The sequence below is a fragment of the Oncorhynchus nerka genome, linkage group LG10 (assembly GCF_034236695.1).
Source record: "Oncorhynchus nerka isolate Pitt River linkage group LG10, Oner_Uvic_2.0, whole genome shotgun sequence".
NCBI classification, from domain to species: domain Eukaryota; kingdom Metazoa; phylum Chordata; class Actinopteri; order Salmoniformes; family Salmonidae; genus Oncorhynchus; species Oncorhynchus nerka.
The window spans coordinates 16,800,048-16,824,554 of NC_088405.1; the positions used below are offsets into that span (position 1 = coordinate 16,800,048).

The following is a 24,507-nucleotide window of genomic DNA, read 5'->3' on the forward strand; positions in this document are numbered from 1 at the left end:
AGAGCCAGAGAGGTGTTTGTCAGACCATGAGACATCTGGGGTGAAAGGTGGCAGAGCCAGAGAGGTGTTTGTCAGACCATGAGACATCTGGGGTGAAAGGTGGCAGAGCCAGAGAGGTGTTTGTCAGACCATGAGACATCTGGGGTGAAAGGTGGCAGAGCCAGAGAGGTGTTTGTCAGACCATGAGACATCTGGGGTGAAAGGTGGCAGAGCCAGAGAGGTGTTTGTCAGACCATGAGACATCTGGGGTGAAAGGTGGCAGAGCCAGAGAGGTGTTTGTCAGACCATGAGACATCCCAAAAATTGTTTTTCTCATAAAAAAGTATGTTGTGTCCGAATGGTTTGTACCTTGCCACTACTAGGAAATTTGAAAAAGTACACATTTATTGCACAATGTAGCCCAAACAGTTGAAACCTGGCATGCTTTCTAAACCATTACATACTGTTGTACGTAGAATACTTGCAACACTCCCTCTTTCAGTTACAACACACAGAAATAGTGTGATACATAGACTACACAAATATTTAACCTATTTCCCTACCAATAAAACAAATGTTTTACATCCAGTAATAATGCCAAACCAATGTAGCTGAAGAAATGTAGTAAACACGATATATTGCATCATATGTTAAAGCCCCCCACTCTCTCTCTCCATACCTTTACACAGCCCCAGCTCCAACCTAGTGGAGAGCTAACCTAAACCACCCATAGAATAGGGAGGAGGGATATTTTCATGATAAATCTTTGCTTTCTACAGCACAACAAAGGTTACTAGACTCCATCAGCACCCCTGTGGAAGACAGAAGTGGTAGATTCCTTCCACCATTCAGGAGTGTGGAGAGAACTAAGGGTTAACTGGGTCTTTCTGAAAAGTTGAAATCCCCTCCCATCAACAACTCCCCCTGGAATGGTCTCACCCAGGGGTTCACATGACGTGTGTGTGCGTGTGTGTGTGTTTTTCTTAGCAATATATAGGACCATGTGTAGATAGTCCAGGAGTTCTGTTGGATAGACAGTCAATTGGCAGCAACCCTCTCGCTCTCTTTTTCTCTCTCCCTGTACCTTCTCTCTCTCAAGAGAACGAGCGGGATATAAAGCTCTCACTGGAAAATTTCTCTCTGTTTTTTTAGTGGTTCTGAGCACCTGCCTGTGTCAAAATGAGTGACACTCTGCTGGATGATGGGTCCTTCATGTTCACTTCGGAGTCTGTTGGAGAGGGACATCCAGGTGAGTGTTCACCTGGCTGTATTCTACCTGCTCTTTACCTGCTCAATATCTTCTCTCTCTCAACTGGCTTTCTACCTACCTGCTCTCTATCTACCTGATCTCTCTCTACCTCTCTCTCTACCTGCTCTCTACCTGATCTCTACCTACCTGCTCTCTCTCTACCTGCTCTCTCTCCACCTGCTTTCTATCTACCTGCTCTCTCTCTACCTGCTCTCTCTCTACCTGCTCTCTACCTACCTGCCCTCTCTCTACCTGCTATCTCTACCTGCTCTTTCTCTACCTACTCTCTCTCTACCTGCTCTCTACCTGCTCTCTCTACCTGCTTCCCACCTACCTGCTCTCTCTCTACCTGCTACCTGCTCTCTACCTGATCTCTACCTACCTGCTCTCTCTCTACCTGCTTTCTATCTACCTGCTCTCTCTCTACCTGCTCTCTACCTACCTGCCCTCTCTCTACCTGCTCTTTCTCTACCTGCTCTCTCTCTACCTGCTCTCTTTCTACCTGCTCTTTCTCTACCTGCTCTTTCTCTACCTGCTCTCTACCTAATTGCTCTCTCTACCTGTTCTCTCTCTACCTGCTCTCTTTCTACCTGCTCTTTCTCTACCTGCTCTCTACCTAATTGCTCTCTCTACCTGTTCTCTCTCTACCTGTTCTCTATCTACCTGCTCTCTACATACCTGCTCTCTCTCTACCTGTTCTCTATCTACCTGCTCTCTACCTACCTGCTCTCTCTCTACCTGTTCTCTATCTACCTGCTCTCTATCTACCTGCTCTCTCTCTACCTGTTCTCTATCTATCTGCTATCTACCTACCTGTTCTCTATCTATCTGCTCTCTACCTACCTGTTCTCTACCTGATCTCTACCTACATGTTCTATATCTACCTGTTCTCTACCTACCTGTTCTCGCTCTACCTGTTTTCTCTACCTGCTCTCTATCTACCTGCTCTCTACCTACCTGCACTCTATCTAATTGCTCTCTCTACCTGCTCTCTATCTACCTGCTCTCTACCTACCTGCTCTGTCTATCTAATCTCAACCTACCTGCAATCTACCTACCTGCTCTCTACCTGATCTCTCTCTACCTGATCTCTCTCTACCTGCTCTCTCTCTACCTGCTCTCTATCTACCTGCTCTCTCTCTACCTGCTCTCTACCTGATCTCTACCTACCTGCTCTCTCTCTACCTGCTCTCTACCTGATCTCTACCTACCTGCTCTCTATCTACCTGCTCTCTCTCTACCTGCTCTCTACCTGATCTCTACCTACCTGCTCTCTATCTACCTGCTCTCTCTCTACCTGCTCTCTACCTGATCTCTACCTACCTGCTCTCTCTCTACCTGCTCTGTCTATCTAATCTCAACCTACCTGCAATCTACCTACCTGCTCTCTATCTAATTGCTCTCTCTACCTGTTCTCTCTCTACCTGCTCTCTATCTACCTGCTCTCTCTCTACCTGCTCTCTACCTGATCTCTACCTACCTGCTCTCTATCTACCTGCTCTCTCTCTACCTGCTCTCTACCTGATCTCTACCTACCTGCTCTCTCTCTACCTGCTCTCTACCTGATCTCTACCTACCTGCTCTCTATCTACCTGCTCTCTCTCTACCTGCTCTCTACCTGATCTCTACCTACCTGCTCTCTCTCTACCTGCTCTCTACCTGATCTCTACCTACCTGCTCTCTACCTACCTGCTCTTTAACAGTACTCCCACTCTTTAGCTGTGGGCCACAGCAATAGCCTGTACCTATCATATGTAGTGTGAATAGTGACTCAATGTTGATGATGCACATTATACATTTGATGCATGGCCACAGTTTGACACAATCATGGTTCAAGTGTATATAGCACCAGGTCAATCAATCAAATCAGATGGGTGCAATTTATTATCAGGTAGGACAAAAAAACAGCATTAGTCCGGGCCTCGTAGGGTAGCATCTGAATACCCTGGTATATAGTATGCTATACAACAGGTGGATCTAATCCTGAATGCTGATTTGTTAAAACCGCATTCCAGCTGGCTAACGGTTAAAACCGTTACCAACGGCTAAATCGATGATGTTAAAATGCCTATTTACGCTGTTCCATCTGACTGCACAATCCACTGTCTCATCAGCCCAGCCAGGTATTTATACACTTGATCTCCACTATAAAAAGCATCTAGACATTATCTCACATTTCTTTTAGACAGTGTTTAGTTTTTAACAGTGGAGATTTGTATAAACCTTGCAACATTTGCAACAATGTTTCGATCTCCTGCTGTCCCATAGTAATGAACGTGAGTCGGGACAAGACAGACAGGCAGGCAATGTCTCTCAGCTGGTCAAAATCAGGATTCAGCCGGCATCATTTTTTGGAGATATATAAAAAGGTCTAACTGAAAAAAGGTCAAATTAAACTCTGCTAATTTGCAGTCTTTCCAGCTTCCGTTTGAAGTGATTGTGTGAGATGTGTTGTTGGCTCCTCTGAACGACAGTGTGTCCTGAAGACTGAGCACATGTTCTATTCCAGGTGAAATCACGCCTCATTAGCTCATTGTTATGGATGTATCCAAAGAAATGTCACTAGAAAACAGCTTAAACAAATGCAAATGCAGCTACTTTGTTGTTATTCTGGCTTCACTTTTTGATGTGACTAAGTTAGCCGTAGTTGGCTAGCTAGCAAGCAAGGGATAAGAACGTTGCCAGTATGCCAATGGAACATTTAGAAAGAACGACTGGGTCACGTCCATAGATACTGAACAAAAAGACTGAACGACTGGGTCGCGTCCATAGATACTGAACAAAAAGACTGAATGACTGGGTCACGTCCATAGATACTGAACAAAAAGACTGAACGACTGGGTCATGTCCATAGATACTGAACAAAAAGACTGAACGACTGGGTCACGTCCATAGATACTGAACAAAAAGACTGAACGACTGGGTCACGTCCATAGATACTGAACAAAAAGACTGAATGACTGGGTCACGTCCATAGATACTGAACAAAAAGACTGAACGACTGGGTCACGTCCATAGATACAGAACAAAAAGACTGAACGACTGGGTCACGTCCATAGATACAGATCAAAATGACTGAACGACTGGGTCACGTCCATAGATACTGAACAAAAAGACTGAACGACTGGGTCACGTCCATAGATACAGAACAAAAAGACTGAACGACTGGGTCACGTCCATAGATACAGATCAAAATGACTGAACGACTGGGTCACGTCCATAGATACTGAACAAAAAGACTGAACGACTGGGTCACGTCCATAGATACTGAACAAAAAGACTGAACGACTGGGTCACGTCCATAGATACTGAACAAAAAGACTGAACGACTGGGTCGCGTCCATAGATACTGAACAAAAAGACTGAACGACTGGGTCGCGTCTATAGATACAGAACAAAAAGACTGAACGACTGGGTCGAGTCTATAGATACTGAACAAAAAGACTGAAGGACTGGGTCGCGTCTATAGATACAGAACAAAAAGACTGAACGACTGGGTCGCGTCTATAGATACAGAACAAAAAGACTGAATGACTGGGTCACGTCCATAGATACAGAACAAAAAGACTGAATGACTGGGTCACGTCCATAGATACAGATCAAAATGACTGAACGACTGGGTCACGTCCATAGATACTGAACAAAAAGACTGAACGACTGGGTCACGTCCATAGATACAGAACAAAAAGACTGAATGACTGGGTCACGTCCATAGATACAGAACAAAAAGACTGAATGACTGGGTCACGTCCATAGATACTGAACAAAAAGACTGAACGACTGGGTCACGTCCATAGATACTGAACAAAAAGACTTAACGACTGGGTCACGTCTGTAGAACCAGAACAAAAAGACTGAACGACTGGGTCACGTCCATAGATACAGAACAAAAAGACTGAACGACTGGGTCACGTCCATAGATACAGAACAAAAAGACTGAACGACTGGGTCACGTCCATAGATACTGAACAAAAAGACTGAATGACTGGGTCACGTCCATAGATACAGAACAAAAAGACTGAATGACTGGGTCACGTCCATAGATACTGAACAAAAAGACTGAACGACTGGGTCACGTCCATAGATACTGAACAAAAAGACTGAACGACTGGGTCACGTCTCTAGATACAGAACAAAAAGACTGAATGACTGGGTCGAGTCTATAGATACAGAACAAAAAGACTGAATGACTGGGTCACGTCCATAGATACAGAACAAAAAGACTGAACGACTGGGTCACGTCCATAGATACTGAACAAAAAGACTTAACGACTGGGTCACGTCTGTAGAACCAGAACAAAAAGACTGAACGACTGGGTCACGTCCATAGATACTGAACAAAAAGACTGAACGACTGGGTCACGTCCATAGATACAGAACAAAAAGACTGAACGACTGGGTCACGTCCATAGATACTGAACAAAAAGACTTAACGACTGGGTCACGTCTGTAGAACCAGAACAAAAAGACTGAACGACTGGGTCACGTCCATAGATACTGAACAAAAAGACTGAAACGTCCATAGATACAGAACAAAAAAGACTGAACGACTGGGTCACGTCCATAGATACTGAACAAAAAGACTGAATGACTGGGTCACGTCCATAGATACAGAACAAAAAGACTGAATGACTGGGTCACGTCCATAGATACTGAACAAAAAGACTGAACGACTGGGTCACGTCCATAGATACTGAACAAAAAGACTGAACGACTGGGTCACGTCTCTAGATACAGAACAAAAAGACTGAATGACTGGGTCGCGTCCATAGATACTGAACAAAAAGACTGAACGACTGGGTCACGTCTGTAGACACAGAACAAAAAGACTGAACGACTGGGTCGCGTCCATAGATACAGAACAAAAAGACTGAATGACTGGGTCACGTCCATAGATACTGAACAAAAAGACTGAACGACTGGGTCGCGTCCATAGATACTGAACAAAAAGACTGAAGGACTGGGTCACGTCCATAGATACAGAACAAAAAGACTGAATGACTGGGTCACGTCCATAGATACTGAACAAAAAGACTGAACGACTGGGTCGCGTCCATAGATACTGAACAAAAAGACTGAACGACTGGGTCACGTCCATAGATACTGAACAAAAAGACTGAACGACTGGGTCACGTCCATAGATACTGGACAAAAAGACTGAATGACTGGGTCACGTCCATAGATACAGATCAAAATGACTGAACGACTGGGTCACGTCCATAGATACTGAACAAAAAGACTGAACGACTGGGTCACGTCCATAGATACAGAACAAAAAGACTGAATGACTGGGTCACGTCCATAGATACAGAACAAAAAGACTGAATGACTGGGTCACGTCCATAGATACTGAACAAAAAGACTGAACGACTGGGTCACGTCCATAGATACTGAACAAAAAGACTTAACGACTGGGTCACGTCTGTAGAACCAGAACAAAAAGACTGAACGACTGGGTCACGTCCATAGATACAGAACAAAAAGACTGAACGACTGGGTCACGTCCATAGATACAGAACAAAAAGACTGAACGACTGGGTCACGTCCATAGATACTGAACAAAAAGACTGAATGACTGGGTCACGTCCATAGATACAGAACAAAAAGACTGAACGACTGGGTCACGTCCATAGATACTGAACAAAAAGACTTAACGACTGGGTCACGTCTGTAGAACCAGAACAAAAAGACTGAACGACTGGGTCACGTCCATAGATACTGAACAAAAAGACTGAACGACTGGGTCACGTCCATAGATACAGAACAAAAAGACTGAACGACTGGGTCACGTCCATAGATACTGAACAAAAAGACTGAATGACTGGGTCACGTCCATAGATACAGAACAAAAAGACTGAATGACTGGGTCACGTCCATAGATACTGAACAAAAAGACTGAACGACTGGGTCACGTCCATAGATACTGAACAAAAAGACTGAACGACTGGGTCACGTCTCTAGATACAGAACAAAAAGACTGAATGACTGGGTCGCGTCCATAGATACTGAACAAAAAGACTGAACGACTGGGTCACGTCTGTAGACACAGAACAAAAAGACTGAACGACTGGGTCGCGTCCATAGATACAGAACAAAAAGACTGAATGACTGGGTCACGTCCATAGATACTGAACAAAAAGACTGAACGACTGGGTCGCGTCCATAGATACTGAACAAAAAGACTGAAGGACTGGGTCACGTCCATAGATACAGAACAAAAAGACTGAATGACTGGGTCACGTCCATAGATACTGAACAAAAAGACTGAACGACTGGGTCGCGTCCATAGATACTGAACAAAAAGACTGAACGACTGGGTCGCGTCCATAGATACTGAACAAAAAGACTGAATGACTGGGTTGCGTCTATAGATACAGAACAAAAAGACTGAATGACTGGGTCACGTCCATAGATACAGATCAAAATGACTGAACAACTGGGTCGCGTTTCTAGCAACCGAACCAATAGAGTGAACGACCAGCCGGCTTGGGTAGCAACCCCAGATTTGTGTCGGGACTATATCTTGTGGAAGAATAAAATAGTATGAATAAATTAATCAAAATATATTTTTTTAATGAAAATATGTCAATCATTATTTCAATATGTTGGTAACCCGTTGTATAAAAGTGATAATGCCCTGGAAGCCAGTGTCTGGAGGATATATTGGCAAGTAGGAAGTTACAGCTGTTAATCTGTCAGTGTACCTTGAACAAACACTAACACATTTACTATGGGAGCATATGGATGGTATTCCATTGATAGACTACCCCATTGACATGTGACAGGCTCTCATCATTACCACTCTCTCCACCTCGCCCCTCTCTCTTTCTCACTCTGTCTCACTCTTTCTTTCTCTCTCTCTCTCTCTCTCTCTCTCTCTCTCTCTCTGTCTCTCTCTCTGTCTCTCTCTCTCTGTCTCAGTCTCTTTCTCTCTCTCTCTCTCTCTCTCTCTCTCTCGGTCTCAGTTTCTCCACCCCCCACCCCCCTCTCTCTCTGCCCCCCCCCTCTCTATCTGTCTCTCTCTTTCTCTCTGAGTGGGATGTTGAGTAGTGGTCTGATGTAGAGTTGTATGGCTGAGAGAGCGGGGGAGAGAGAGTGACGTGTGTGTGTATGTGTGTGTGTGCAATGTTACTGTTTGATATTGTAACGTGTGCATTCTGATACAGCAACCAACCGGTCTGATGTCTCATACAACCCGTCCCCTCCAACCAGGTTAAATTCACATCCAATCAGAAGTGTTAAAACCTATTCTGCCCTCTTTGGGCTAGATTAACCAAACTGGTCAGAACCTGTGTTGACCCTCTGCTGACCCTGTGTGAGAATACCTCCAGAAACATACACAGTCACACACATATACACAGACGTATACATACGTATACATACCCTCACAGAAACACAAACTGTCATACAGAGATAGTGATTGTGAAATGTATGAGAAGTTATTTACTGTTGAGATTGAGCAATAGAGTTAACAGTACAGTGTGTCAGTTTCCAACATGTACTTAGTCAACTTGGTCAAATAAGGATTTAATATAAATAAAAGAATAATGGGAAATCTCTCAGAGACACAAAAAAGGCGTTTCCAAATGTTTTCCACTTGTTTAATGTTTTAGATGTTTTAATGTTTTTAGACTGGGCACCTTCAGTTGTTCTCTTTGTCCCTTCCTAGAAATGAGCCACATTATTTGTCTTGACATCTCTCCTCACACACACATGGTGATGTGATGCCCAACACACAATGCACAGTCATCCATTGGTGTAAAGTACTTAAGTAAAAATACTTTACTATATTATTTATATTTTTGCCAAATGTTACTTTTACTTCACTACATTCCTAGGGAAAATAATGTACTTTTTACTCCATACATTTTCTCTGACACCCAAAAGTACTTGTTACATTTTGACAGGAAATTGGTCCAATTTACACACTTTTATCAAAAGAACATCCCTGGTCATCCCTACTGCCTCTGCTCAGGCAGACTCATTAAACACAAATGCTTTGTTTGTAAATTATGTCTGAGTGTTGGAGCATGCCCCTGGCTTTCCGTAAATATATATATATATTTTAAATCGTGCCGTCTGGTTTGCTTAATATAAGGAATTTGAAATGATTTATACTTTTACTTTTGATACTTGAGTATATTTTAGCGATTCCATTTACTTTCGATAATTAAGTATATTTTAAACCAAATACTTTTAGACTTTTACTCAAGTAGTATTTTACTGGGTGACTGACTTTTACTTGAGTCATTTTCTATTAAGGTATCTTTACTTTTACTCAAGTATGACAATTGAACACTTTTTCCACCACTTCAGTCACATCAGGAGAACAATGCCACATCACTGAAGACAAACCATGAGATAAGAAAACACCAGGCCAAGTGGAGGACAAATACAAAAGACAAATCCGTCTTTCGGATGGGACGTTAAACAGGTGTCCTGACCCTCTGAGGTCATTAAAGATACCATGGCACTTATCGTAAGAGTAGGGGTGTTAACCCCGGTGTCCTGGCTAAATTCCCAATCTGGCCCTCAAACCATCACGGTCACCTAATAATCCCCAGTTTACAATTGGCTCATTCATCCCCCTCCTCTGCCCTGTAACTATTCCCCAGGTCGTTGCTGTAAATGAGAATGTGTTCTCAGTCAACTTACCTGGTAAAATAACGGATAAGTAAATAAATACAAATGAAATTGTTAGGGATGTTGCCACAACAACAAATTATAGGCCTATACTTCATTTGTATATCTCTGTGTTCTCGAAAGCCTGTTTAATTTCTTAAAGCTAGAATCCTTAGTTGCTATATCCATTTTGGACTTAAATTGATTCTTGAAGAATATAACGTATAAATGCCTCGTGAGCTTTGTAAATAACAAACATTGTACAGTCTCAAAAATGGTTAAAACTTAAATATTTATATAATTGATGCTCAGTCCTCTCTCTCTCTCTGTCTCTCTGTCTCTCTGTCTCTCTCTGTCTGTCTCTGTCTCTCTCTCTCTCTCTCTCTCTCTCTGTCTGTCTCTGTCTGTCTCTCTCTCTCTCTCTCTCTCTCTCTCTCTCTCTCTCTGTCTCTCTCTCTCTCTCTCTCTCTCTCTCTCTCTCTCTCTCTCTCTCTCTCTCTCTCTCTCTCTCTCTGTCTCTCTCTCTCTGTCTCTCTCTCTCTCTCTCTCTCTCTCTCTCTCTCTCTGTCTCTCTCTGTCTCTCTCTCTCTCTCTCTCTCTCTCTCTCTCTCTCTCTCGGAAATCCACCAGGTTCTCTGCTACAGTGTATCGTTGGCTTGACCTTGCAGACAGGCTGGGCTTTTCCCACACATAGTGGAAACTGGTTAGGCCTCCTTCCTCACACAGTGGAAGAGATAGCGGAGCTACAATATTTGTCCACTGGGTACATGGTTGCTTGTTGGCCGAAGCAGACACAACTGACACCCATATGTCTTTCCAAGCTATTGTTCCAATGTCCAACTGTTCCACTGATAATCAACATCGTATGTACCATCAAAAATGGAATGTTGGTGTTGATGTAAGCCATGCTACGCGTTGCTTCAGAGTGGTCAGACAGAGAGGGAGAGAAGATGAATGCAGGGGACTGTGGCATTGTCCTACCCGCTGCTGTGCAGTGACACTGTGACAGTTTGAAAACCCACTGGGAACTGGAATGAGATCCCAAACATTCCCAACACTTTCCCCACTAGATCTTTAATATTAATTTGATCACTCTGTTGTCGCAGATCATTTTCCCGAGCAGAAGGAAATGCAAATTGTAGTGTATTGCAAGATTTAAAAAGGCTTCTATAGTTTGTAATTTCCACTTTAAAATGTCAGACTTGATTTGCCCTGATGAAAAATATATCAACCCATACTAAAATGTTCATGAATTATAATTATTCACGTTTCCTGTTGCTGCAGGATTATTTTTCTGCTGTGAGAGGCAAGGTCAAATCTGTACAGTGCAAACTGGACTTCACCTTGAACGAATAACGTACTGTAAATCAATGGTACATAATACATTTAGCCAGTTACAATTTGACTCAATCCTTCATGCAGCACACTGTATAAGCCTGCATTCAGACAGAGCTGTTGGACTGTGTGTGGTGGGGAAAACATTGGTTGTGAAAATTGCTGCTCTTTTGTACTCTGGGATTATCCCAGCAAAAGGAATGTGTCACTTTTTAAAAGTTTCACAAGTTCAATGGGTACAATCCTGTTCATGAGGAAATTATTAATTCGCATCATGCTCAAATACACTTTGTTTCAGTGTGCTTATGATTCAAGCCATGTGCTGGGTGGTGGGCCTCTCTCATTCATTTACTCTTGTCCTCTTTCTATCCTTTGTTCTTCTCCAGACAAGATCTGTGATCAGATCAGTGATGCTGTCCTGGATGCTCACCTGAAGCAGGACCCAAATGCCAAGGTCGCCTGTGGTGAGTGAGGGTGGAGGGACACATTTAAATGAAACACAGAATAACAAGATGTTTCGTGAGTGAGGGCCGCACACATTTGAATGTAACATACAGAATACAATGTTGCTTGGGTTGGTTGGGAGATATATTTAAATTAAACACAGAATACAAGGTTGCTTGTGGTAAATTAGAGGGAAGGGGACACATTTAAGTGAAACACACAGAGCAACAAACAATAGCAATGTTCCAAAAGCATTTCACCTTTTATTCCTACTGAGTTCTGTCTGAAGCACTTCTTTCTACTTTGTTTCAACTCAAACCCTTTCATATTCTCTAACATAACTTATTAACTTCCAAGAAATAAACTATTACAACAGTTGGGACACAACACATAAGAAACCCACTGACCCCATATTGGGATATTGACCTAATGACACAAGTGTACATTCTACACTATGAACTCAAAAAAATAAATGGTTGTTATTGATCCCTAGCTAAATTTTGAAATGCCTTACGAATCAATGACACACAACTTGTGACACACTTACATAGAATACCACTGATCTGAAGATATAACGTGTCCTAGGTTGTTATAACACAGTTCTAAAGTGGTAATGCTTATCTTCACCCTGGGTAGAGACGGTTTGTAAGACTGGCATGGTGCTGCTGTGTGGAGAGATCACGTCCCGGGCCAATGTAGACTACCAGAAGGTTGTCAGAGACACCATACAACACATCGGTTACGACAACTCAGACAAAGGTGAGAAACAGGATTCTGTTGTATCAAACAGGTATGTTTTCTACTGGAACTGATTGGTCTATATCCATACTGTAGTGTAGGAAGCACAATCCAGGGAATCAGGAACTTAGAGGGGTAATAATAATGACTCTCTCTTTCTCTCGCTCTTTCACTTCCTCTCTCTCCCCCCTCTCTCTCTCTCTCGCTCTCTCTCTCTCACTCTTCCTTTCTCCCTCCTCTCGCTCTCCCCAGGTTTTGACTATAAGACGTGTAATGTGTTGGTGGCTCTGGAGCAGCAGAGTCCAGACATCGCTCAGGGTGTCCACATCGACAGGAAAGAGGAAGACATGGGAGCTGGAGACCAGGGTCTGATGTTTGGCTACGCTACTGACGAGACAGAGGAGTGCATGCCTCTCACCATCGTCCTGGCTCACAAACTCAATTCCAAGATGGCCGAACTCAGACGCAACGGAACCATCCCCTGGCTCCGCCCCGACTCTAAAACACAAGTGAGACTAAGAAAATGACCAATGAACTCTCTCTCTCCCTCATTCTCTCTCTGAGGGGGATATGTGAGGAGAGAAGTGGTATAGGGTTGTATACAGGCTTCTCATAGCAGAGAAAGAGAGAAAGGGAAAAGAGAAAAGGGGAGGGAAGTAAAGGAAGAGAGAGAAAGAAAAGTGAGAGGTTGCCACTAGGAAGTTGTTACCATGAGACCATTTGTCTAGTCTGTTTATACCGCTGAGTGGGAATGAGTTGACCCTTAACCCCATGTAGTAAGACTAGTCTGGAGTAGAAGAGACCGGCTGTGCTCTCGTAAATCACAGCAAAGGGTCGTTATGATCTCTAACCCCCTAGTTCCTACCTCTCCTCCTCATTCCTACCTCTCCTCCTCGTTCCTACCTCTCCTCCTCGTTCCTACCTCTCCTCCTCATTCCTACCTCTCCTCCTCGTTCCTACCTCTCCTCCTCGTTCCTACCTCTCCTCCTCGTTCCTACCTCTCCTCCTCATTCCTAACTCTCCTCCTCATTCCTAACTCTCCTCCTCATTCCTAACTCTCCTCCTAGTTCCTACCTCTCCTCCTAGTTCCTAACTCTCCTCCTCATTCCTAACTCTCCTCCTCATTCCTAACTCTCCTCCTAGTTCCTACCTCTCCTCCTAGTTCCTACCTCTCCTCCTAGTTCCTACCTCTCCTCCTCGTTCCTACCTCTCCTCCTCATTCCTAACTCTCCTCCTCATTCCTAACGCTCCTCCTAGTTCCTACCTCTCCTCCTAGTTCCTAACTCTCCTCCTCATTCCTAACTCTCCTCCTCATTCCTAACTCTCCTCCTAGTTCCTACCTCTCCTCCTAGTTCCTACCTCTCCTCCTAGTTCCTACCTCTCCTCCTCGTTCCTACCTCTCCTCCTAGTTCCTACCTCTTCTCCTAGTTCCTACTTCTTCTCCTAGTTCCTACCTTTTCTTCTAGTTACTACCTCTTCTCCTAGCACCTATTGCCTTCAACATTCACAGATCTGAAAGGACTGGATAGGTGTCAGTAATGTGGTGGAAGCTCCACTGAGTTTGCCCTACACTACATGTCTTATGTTCAAGTTGGGAGAAGGGGCAAGGAGCTGAAATGGAACAGACCAACATCCAATGGATTCCTTCCTCAGGCAGCTGTAACCTAATGGGCAATTCTCGAGTTCCTGAGATTCCTATGAGCGGGAAGTGAAGAGGGAAGGGTCTCCAGTTTAAGGGGTATTTTGGAGGGGGGCTGGAAGAGGACTGGCCCAAAATAGGACCTTGTGAGAGGGGTTACACTCAGGTATTTGGGGGTGGGGGGTCTGAGTTGAACTCCAAATGTCGTAAATTGTCATTTTTGAGGTTATCAATTTCCTCTTGGGTGAGCTCCAATTGATTGGTTGATAAAGCTATTTAAATATATATATAAAATCCATCCACAACTGAAGTTCAGTTCACCAAGGCCCTCAGAAAACTTTATTGATATCCAAAAGCATTGACAGTATCTTGCCTTCAGGACTGAGAAACACAAAAACAAACCCACAGCAGAACATCCCTCATCCCTCTCTCCTCTCCTCCCTCAGGTGACAGTACACTATGAGCAGGAGCACGGAGCAGTGATCCCTATAAGGGTCCACACCGTGGTCATCTCTGTTCAACACGATGACTTCATAGGCCTGGAGGAACAGAAGGAGGTGCTCAAGGAAAAGGTATGTGGTAGATGCTACTGCTAGGAAGATGATTTCAGTACTCGGCCAACGTATCTGTATGTGTGGCTCTGGTGGTAAACGCAATGTAAAGCACTTTGATGCTGAGTGAAAGGCTTCATACAAACACAATCTATTATGCCCCTCCCACCAGGTGATCAAGGTAGTGGTTCCGGCTAAGTACCTGGATGATAAGACCATCTACCATCTTCAGCCCAGTGGACGCTTCGTCATCGGAGGACCCCAGGTGAATTTCAGAACCTAAACGGGTGTAATCACACATGTGAACAAACACAAGTTTACTCACATCACCTTCACACACACATCTCTCATTCTTTAAAGACCAAAGGGTATTATTCAAGATCAGATCTTAAAGCAACCATAATATCAACCCCCTCTTCCTCCTCTGCCAGGGTGATGCTGGAGTGACGGGTAGGAAGATCATCGTTGATACGTACGGAGGCTGGGGGGCCCATGGTGGGGGAGCTTTCTCTGGTAAAGACTTCTCCAAGGTGGATCGCTCGGCTGCCTATGCTGCCCGCTGGGTGGCCAAGTCCCTGGTCAAGGCCAAACTGTGCAGGAGGGTGCTGGTTCAGGTGAGGTCTCATCACAGTTCTCTAGGTTCTTCACTTTATGGGTTCTCCTCCTCAATATAATACCAACCAAATACATTAGTTCTCCTGACAGAACTGACATCAGCTAATTCCTTTTTACTTTATATTGTCATTATTGTCACTAGCGCTGTAGATTTTATCAGTGGCTTGTGTTAAGTCTCAAATGTTGACGTTAGCATTGAGAGCATTCGGTGTGTGTGACTGTAGGTATCCTACGCTATCGGAGTGGCTCACCCTCTGTCCATCTCCGTGTTCACCTACGGCTCGTCACAAAAGTCAGAGAGAGAGCTGCTGCAGATCGTAAACAAGAACTTTGACCTACGACCTGGTGTCATTGTCCGGTAAACACCTTACCTCTGCAGTCACTGCAGCTTGTCATCAAAGGAAAACTGTTTTTTGTAACATGTAGTTGTAGATCATCGTACACATCACTATTAACCATAGAGGTCTATATCAGCTTGAAGGTCATATTATTAGCTCAATTACAGAACCCATCTTGAGAGCTGCAAACACCTCTAATGTTTTAGTTCACTCAGTTCAAGTTGGTCATGCTTATCATGTCATTGACAGATTTGTGTGGACTTTTAAGTTACACAAGCAATGGTAGTGTACATTTGTGCAGCAACTGATGTTACAGGTGTCTTTCCCACCTCTGATATGTGTTTTATCTCTCTCGCCACAGGGAACTGAACCTGAAGAGGCCAATCTACCAGAAGACAGCGTGCTACGGCCACTTTGGCCGGAGTGAGTTTACCTGGGAAGTCCCCAAGGAGCTCAACTACTAAACATCTCCCCCTGGTGGTCAAGTATAATAACAAACTCTTAAACACCCCCGTGGCCAAATATATAACAAGCTCTTAAACAACATATAACGATCCCTCCCAGAGATAGAAAACAGGCCCCCTCTACAGGCTACAACCACAAATGGTTCTGCTTTTTCATTGGCTAGTATTGAGGTTAAGGTTTAGGATTAGGGTGAAGGTTAGTGCTAAACAGTAATTTATGTGATTGTAGCCCATAGAGGGGTTTGTTTGTTAATGCTTCTTATCTTGAATAAGAGGGATGCAACTTATAGAGGGGAATCTCTATTCTCCCTCCCTCCCTCTCTCTCTCCTCCATCTCTTTTTCTATCACATCAAACATTTCAGTCAAGAGAGAGGATGAACTCACTGTGATTTTAATCAGACAATCCACACATGTTAATTCAGATAAAAGGTGTCCTTTGTATAGTGTCTCACTTGTGCCTTAGTATCAAAACAATGACATGTTAGAAGTATTACATGTGCAGAAGTATTTATTCACACTCACTCTGGACAAATAGTGATTCCATTGTCACTTCTGCTATTAAACAAAGAAACAAAGAAACAAATAAAGTTAAATATTGAATATATATATATATATATATATATATATATAAAGCAGAGCATTTAGCCTCAAAACTGTGAATTCGTGATGTGTGGTTGGACTCATAACCAGCAGTCGGGTTTAGGGGCATGAAATACAGTATTGTGTGGATGAAGGGCGGGTGAGTGGCGGGCAGGTTGAATAAAGACAAAACAGTGTTGTGTGGATGAAGGGCGGGTGAGTGGCGGGCAGGTTGAATAAAGACACAACAGTGTTGTGTGGATGAAGGGCGGGTGAGTGGCGGGCAGGTTGAATAAAGACACAACAGTGTTGTGTGGATGAAGGGCGGGTGAGTGGCGGGCAGGTTGAATAAAGACACAACAGTGTTGTGTGGATGAAGGGCGGGTGAGTGGCGGGCAGGTTGAATAAAGACACAACAGTGTTGTGTGGATGAAGGGCGGGTGAGTGGCGGGCAGGTTGAATAAAGACACAACAGTGTTGTGTGGATGAAGGGCGGGTGAGTGGCGGGCAGGTTGAATAAAGACAAAACAGTGCATTCAAATTCATAAATGTATAATTCTTGTGCAATTCATACCTATGGGCTATTTTTATCTGGCGTTAGTGCGTAGCCTGAGCACCTAACTGTACTGTGCCCAATACATGCAAATTCTCAAATTATTTTGGGAATTTGGACAGAAAAAGTTTTGTCGATCCACTGAGGCAAAAAAGGACAATGTCGGAGTTTGGAACATTTGGAATTGGCCGGGTTCGGGAAGACTAAAATATCAGACTCCTAAAGCGTTTCACAAACCTGTTTTTTTCGGCGCATGTGATAAAAACCATTTGAATTGATCTAAACTGGAATACCATTCCAGTAAAAGGTGCAAGAAGTCCAAGTAACAGATTTATTAGTTTCGAAAAATGTTTGTTATTTATGAGTAGCATAAGATTAATGAATCAATCATCAATTAATGTACATGCAAAAACATCATGAAAAATGTGGACAGCAAGATGGGAGTTTTATTCATAACATTGCTAATTTAGCTAGCTAACATACATTTTGAGAAAACAAGTTATATTAACTGGCTAGCTAGCAACGTTTGGTGGTCAATGAGACTGAGAGCTAGGTAACCAGCTGAGCTAGCAAACAATGTAACAAGTATAATTTCGGATTTTAAAAATACTCCATCAATGGGCTCTGCATTTCAGGAATCACAGTAGCAAATACTCCTGGTGCACTATTCAATTAATTAGCCATTTAAACGTGACTTTTTTGAAGGAAACTCTGTTTGTGCCGTGGCCCTCACTGGCTTTCATGTGATTTGGGGTGCGTTTGTAAATTCAATCAGGAGTGCCAGAGTGCGCTCAGAGTGCCCTCAGGGAGTTCGTAAATTCAGAGCGTTTCGCTCTCGCTGCGTTCAGAGCGGACACTGGGGACGAGGAGTAGGGTTGATCGAGTGTTCTGTCCTAGCTTGCTAGCTACTTCCAGCCACAAACGAGAGAACAAATCACTCTGACCATTTCACTCGAACCTAGCAGAGCTGGTTAGGCTATTTTCATGTTATCCAGAGCATTGGTGACTAACTGCTGCGGGCTACAATTTAATTACGCATTTTATGCCGACGTTTACTGACACCGGCCACATTCAACGGGTGTTGAGCGTTTGTAAATTCATCAGTTATTCTGCGCTCTGGTACACCAGAGCTCTGAAACCAGAGTAGATAGCCAGAAATAATGTAAGAACCTTAAACGTTGGAGGTCAGAACCTTAAACTTTGGCTGTCAGACTCGACGACAGTTACTCCCATTGGAGCGCTGCGATTGGTTGCCCAACATTTTGGGGCGGGGCTTAGCTGAGGGTTAATTGTGACGCTCGTCACTACTTTTCAATGCTATTTTATGTTTATTTAGAAAAAATATACATGTAGTGATGTCTTGTGTTTGTATTGTATTGTAATTTGTAATGTTATATAAAAAAAAATGTAAAAAAATAAAATAAAAAATATATAAATATATATATAATATAATAATAATAATATAATATAAATAAAATAAAAAAACGATTACAAAAAATGTATAAAAAAATATAAAAAACGATATTAGCCCCTCCACTCTGTCCATATCACCTAAAGATGGTGCTATAAATCCTGTATTGGTAGTCATCCTTAATCAAAGCGGAATATGTATCTGCAGGTTCAAACCACATCCTTCAATCAACCAAATATTAGAAGGGAGATCACCCTCTAACTTGGTTTTCGGATTCAGTTACAACTCTTATCTTTGCTCTGTATCAAACTGGTTTATATTATATGTAGCTTTGTAAAGATCAAATTCACAAATGTCTTAATTTTGTAATTATATCATCGATACTGAAGGGCAGTTTTTACAATGCACTACTACACAACACCAACAACAGGTATGTAGGACGACACAGGTCTCTTATCCCAGGGAGATCTTGGGCTGTATACGGTACCTCTTACCAGTGTGTTACAGTTGACCAAATCTAGCAGTAGACATAGTTTTGAATAATAAGGCTTTATAACCACTTATAAGGCATCATAAGGATGCTTAATAACTGTCCATAAGACCTTATAATGCTTTATGATGTGTCTATGAACCCCTGCTCAGTCCTGTTTGACAATGCTTTTTGTATCTTCATCTGTAGTCTAGAGCTACTGTAGAGCTGCTGCTGGGATCTAGCTGTAAACAATATTAGCTGCCTTGAACCAATGAACTGTTCTCATCTCTGATGGCTGATAAGGTTTGATGTATTTAGTATTCTGACTTGATTGTGAGTTAATTGTTGTGATTATTTTGCTATAGGCATAAATAGTCTATGAATAAATTGCCAAAGTGCATGCAGCCAACAGTAGGTATATTATTTTGTGGACATCTTAAAGTTTCTACATTTGTACAATTGTATATGCCTGAGATGGTGCTTTCTGAGGATAATAACATTGATCTTCCCAAACAAACATGACAGAAGTATTTTATGTTGACAGAATTTCCCTTTCATCCATTTTCTCAAACCATTTGAGACATTCACTTGAGTCTTATTTGAAAAGCAGTGATAAGCTCTCTCTCTCTGTATAGACGTATTTTGTATAGACTCGTCTGTTTACATTATAAGGCTTACTCTGAGTCACTGGGCCCAGTATTTTTTTTAAAGGCCCCAATGCAGTCAAAAACTTGATTTCCCAGTGTTTTATATATATAAAAAGTGCTGCATTGGACCGTTAAGGACCTAGTAGAGGAATAGTCTATAAAACAATCTTCCAAAATATTTCAGAGTGCTGAGTTAGTGAAACCATAAGTAAAGGACTTGAAATACCACAGATGCTTTACCTGCACATTGTTATAAACCATCCTGAGGGGTTTCATTTTTATCTACATAAATGCAGGTGTTTCTTCCCTTCACCCTCTGCACCTGAGTCATTGTAGCCTTGTGATGTATTCAGCTGTACTGATCTAGCTATCACCTCTTCCTGTGTCCCAACCTTGTTGTCCTAAGGAAGTTTTCCCCCTCCCGCCCCTCTTTACCTAGAAGTTACTGTATGCTGTTCTCCCCCCACCCTCAAACTCACAGTCCTAACAGTTGGCGTAGAATCCTGAAAATGTAAATAATTGTTCACAATAAAAAATATTTAAAAACAGAAAGCTGTGTATAGAGCATGTGTTTGGGTTGTTATGCATGGTGTTATTGGTTTTATCACATCCCTCATGAACTTGGTATGCAAGGTGTCTACATACTGTTCCAAGTTAATATATTATATGTTGAACTTTGATAACTTATTTGTATAATTTCCAAGACATGTATTTTATTCCATTGACATAATTAAGTAGCTGACAAGGTAAAAATCTGTTGTCCTGCCCGAGCAAGGCAGTTAACCTACTGTTCCTCGGGAGCCAAAGACGTGGATGTTGATTATGGCAGCCCCCCGCACCTCTCTGATTCAGAGGGGTTGGGTTAAATGCCAAAGACACATTTCAGTTGAAGGCATTCAGTTGTACAACTGACTAGGTTTACTCCTTTCCCTAGCAATGAATTGTTCGTAGAAAGGGGATGAGAGGGTGAGTAAAATAAACTAAAGATGTTAATAAGATATTACTTTATTGATCCACAGAAGGGGAAATGTGTAAGAGACAGGGGGGACAAGAACACTGAATGATGAAATACAGGTTAGGTACTTTTACAGTTTTATTGTAGAACCATTTAAGGCAAATATACATCTTCCTTCTCTCATAAACACTTAACCTGGAACATCTTTCTTTGGTTTCGTCAAAATAAAAAGGCACATACATGTTCTCTACATTTCAGTAGAATATGGCACTATTTTGATTTGGATATCTGTAGGTAGGTAAGACAATGAACATACCAATGAGGACAACAGCTAGATAGAGGAATGTTCTCTACATTTCAGTAGAATATGGCACTATTTTGATTTGGATATCTGTAGGTAGGTAAGACAATGAACATACCAATGAGGACAACAGCTAGATAGAGGAATGTTCTCTACTCTGTGAGAGTACACGTGTGCAAACTTAGAGCCTTCGAGAGACCCTTTGGATGTACAAATAAAACGCAACCAAACTAAACTGTAAAATCAACCCACTGGTCAAAACAAGTTCCCTAAAACACAATCGAATATACAAAAAAACACAATATACTTGAAAAAGTGAAGTTTTGTTTAGAATCACTGATTGCAGCCAGCTGGTGATGTAACAGATTCCTGAGAGGTAAAAGTTTGAAGGTAGATCAGTAAACAGAGAAACAGAACATTGACAAGGGTCATATTCCTTAAGACATGTAACAGAAAATGTTATATAATGTTCCGAAATTGACCGTGGAAATTAGAATTTTTCATTTGACAGGTAGTCCAGTTAGTTCCTCCCTGTTTCAGCCAGTTTATTTTCATTTGGTGACTAATGACCACGATGCTCAGCGTAGACATTAAACCTGGCCCAATCCTAACCATTAATGAGGAAATATGCTAAACTGATCCTGGATAAGTATCTAGGTGAAAACGTCCTCCTACTTCTTGAAGCTCTCTCATATGATTTGATAACATTTGGCAGAGTGAGTCAATACTGGGTCAGTGAGATTTATTAAGACAGTTTCAAGAAAATAGCATTTAAAGGCCACTTAAACTGAGATTCAATTAATCAGAATTCAATTCATTTTCTGGCACTAATACAGATGGATGATGAACTTCATGTTGAGGATTGGTTGGCACAGCATTCAGTCAGAATACACAGGCCTTATACTCATCCAACAGTTGATAAGGCCACATTGAACCAGTTGATAGCAATAGAAGAGCATGGTGGTCCCGTGTGGCTCAGTTGGTAGAGCATGGTACTTGCAACGCCAGGGTTGTTGGTTCGATTCCCACGGGGTACCAGTACAAATGAAAATGTATGCACACACTACTGTAAGTCGCTCTGGATAAGAGCGTCTTCTAAATGACGTAAATGCAAAAGAGCTCTGAGCAGTAATCTGTCTACACTAAAAAGGGGCTAATGGACCACTTTTTCCCCTCTCCAAACGTTTACTATTAGATTAACTTCATCAGTAAGTGACAAACTCTCTCAGAATCACTTTCAAGCTGTTGTGATGAATGTAAAACTATAGACTCTACATATCGTTCTGCTAGCCTGCGCTTAGAGCATTGGGCCATTAACCGAAAGGTTGCTAGTTCAAATCCCGAGACAACATGGTGAAAAAATCTTATGATTTGCCTTTGAGCAAGGCACTTAACCCTAATTGCTTCGCTGTTGATAATGGCTGAACCTGTCTGTGACCCCACTCTCCACAGGTCTCTCAGCCGGAGTTGAGATATGCAACAAACAAAAAAAATCTAATTCAAATAGGACAAATATAAGCACCAATTTATTATTCATTATCATTGCTAATGTGGCAGCATTAAAACAGTGGAGACCGATTTGCATAATAAGATCTCTTAGCACAAGCTCTGAAAGGCAGGAGGATAGTTTGGCAGTGTAGTTCCAGGCAGGAGAATGGATATGTATGGTTTGTCTCTCTACATTCTATGGATACGTATAGTTTGTCTCTCTACATTCTATGGATACGGATGGTTTGTCTCTCTACATTCTATGGATACGGATGGTTTGTCTCTCTACATTCTATGGATACGGATGGTTTGTCTCTCTACATTCTATGGAAGAACAGCAGCAAGTAGAAGCTCCATCCCATTCCCTTTTGGCCCTATGCCAGGATACGCTAAAGGAACAGAAAGCTAAGAAGATAACCCGGGTGTAGGAATGTTCTGTAGTTTCAGCGTTCAACAATACAGTGTACCCTTGCAAAACAACTGACAAGTTGACTGAGATGGTAACAAGCCATCAGGGACAGTAACACGTTGTCAGGCTGACAAATAGAAAAAGGGGAGCTCTGAAATAGAGAAGGTGTGTCCACTTATTGTTTCTTTGATTATAAATAGATTCTCCATTTTTCAGACTTTTTCATATTTCTGTGATTTAACTCGATCAGCCCAGGCACAGCTCTGGCTTGTATTAGCTGGTTTACAGTTGGATTCTTCCAGTCCTCTTCTCCACTCCCAACACCCATAAGTTTAGGTTGAACTTTACAGTCAACATTTATAAAATACTATTGGAGGTTTGGCTTTCCATATACTCAAGTTCATCTAATAATCATGAGGGAAAAAAACAGATTTGTACAGTCTGCATTACAATGTCCAGCTTTATAAGGCATGTTTACATAGCTTCAGTAGAAAAAATAAAGTAATTCTGGCAGCCAGATATTCCCAGGTTTAAACCCGGGTTTCAATGACCAAGATACTGTTAATCAGAGAAGCATCCATGTCATGAACACATTCGTTTTAGCTAGTCTTTCACTACATTTGAGGAGAGTCAACTGAACCATTTTAAATATTCAGAATATTCCATTTGGCATATTGGGACCTATGTGAGACCCGGGTGTCATGGTATTGTTATTGTGCGTTTTAAAGAACAAATGAAGGAGGCTTTTTGCCTTGTTTGGACTCTAGCACTGGGAGAAACAGTCATGTCTGCTCACTAAATGGTCTCTGAAAATAAAGAGATTTCATGTGCAAATTTAACATTACACAGGCCTAGCTCTCCCACACAGGCAGTATCTCTTTTCTCAAATGCATTCCTCTAGTTTTCTATCAGCCTCTCTTTCTCATGATACAGCCTCTCACGCTCTCTGGCCGTCTGGTGGCCTGCCCTCCTCTCTTAACCTGTGTCCAGACGACAGTGATGTCAGACAGCAGCAGGGAACACTTCCTGTAAAGCACCACTCCTCCTTTGGCTGGAAAAAGGGGGGATGAAAGAAAAGGAAAAGAGGATTTGGTTCCTTCAGTGACGTGCAAACACAAGCATGGTCTTTGGAGGCTGGGACAGGGGAACAGTACAAACCCCCATCTCATCCAGTGTCTACTCCTCTCCCCTGGGCTTATGTGGCATTGGCATAGTCCACTTCACCCTGCAATGGTGGTGTTTTGGCAATGGATACTCAAAAGTCCCTCCACCTCCCCCAGATTGATAATGGTACAGGCCAGCTCTCTGGCTTCTCTCCCAGGGACTACAGCATTGACATGGTCTCAGGGGGGGGTGGAATGGGACCTCCTAAGGACTCCACTTTGTGGCCTCTCCTGTTGGGCCCCAGGGATCCCCCTCTGGCTAGCACCATCACAGTATCTCCTGTGACACCGGTGAACTCGAAGGCAAAGGTTCCGTAGAAGAGCATGATGATGATGCAGAATACCCACTCAAAGATGGCCGATGCATGCTGCAGGACGAAGCTCTCCTGGATAAAGAACACGCCAGCTAGAGGCAAGAAGGTCAAGGAGCAGCTCTAACAGAGTTACAGACAGACAGACCCACCTAGAGGCAGGGAGGTCAAGGAGCACAACTAACAGACGGACAGACCGACTGAAATGAGAAGAGGATGTCCAAGTCCCAAAACAAACCCTAG

The 24,507-nt window shown here is 42.6% G+C and overlaps 2 protein-coding genes across 6 annotated transcripts in view; one reads left to right on the forward strand and one right to left on the reverse strand.

Moving 5' to 3' along the window:
- Positions 1-987: 987 nt before the first annotated feature.
- LOC115134949 (S-adenosylmethionine synthase-like) lies at positions 988-19,399 on the forward strand. 2 transcript variants are annotated; one of them, XM_029669069.2, is made up of 9 exons: positions 988-1,228; positions 11,572-11,649; positions 12,266-12,388; positions 12,620-12,876; positions 14,453-14,578; positions 14,730-14,822; positions 14,989-15,171; positions 15,397-15,530; positions 15,872-19,399. In XM_029669069.2, exons 1-9 carry the CDS (start codon positions 1,159-1,161, stop codon positions 15,972-15,974), a joined length of 1,167 nt encoding a protein of 388 aa, XP_029524929.2. In that variant the 5' UTR covers positions 988-1,158; the 3' UTR covers positions 15,975-19,399. The 2 variants fall into 2 exon arrangements, with proteins under 2 accessions (XP_029524929.2, XP_064879143.1); XM_065023071.1 differs by lacking the exon at positions 15,872-19,399 and having other exon boundaries at positions 15,397-15,534.
- Positions 19,400-20,717: 1,318 nt separating this feature from the next.
- LOC115134952 (transmembrane protein 150A-like) overlaps positions 20,718-24,507 on the reverse strand; it is a 47,017-nt gene continuing 43,227 nt past the window's right edge. For all 4 annotated transcript variants that reach the window (XM_065023076.1, XM_065023072.1, XM_065023074.1 and 1 more), the window contains one exon: positions 20,718-24,359. In XM_065023076.1, coding sequence (XP_064879148.1) covers positions 24,115-24,359 — 245 coding nt within the window. In that variant the 3' untranslated portion in view covers positions 20,718-24,114. The remainder of the gene's footprint in view (positions 24,360-24,507) is intronic.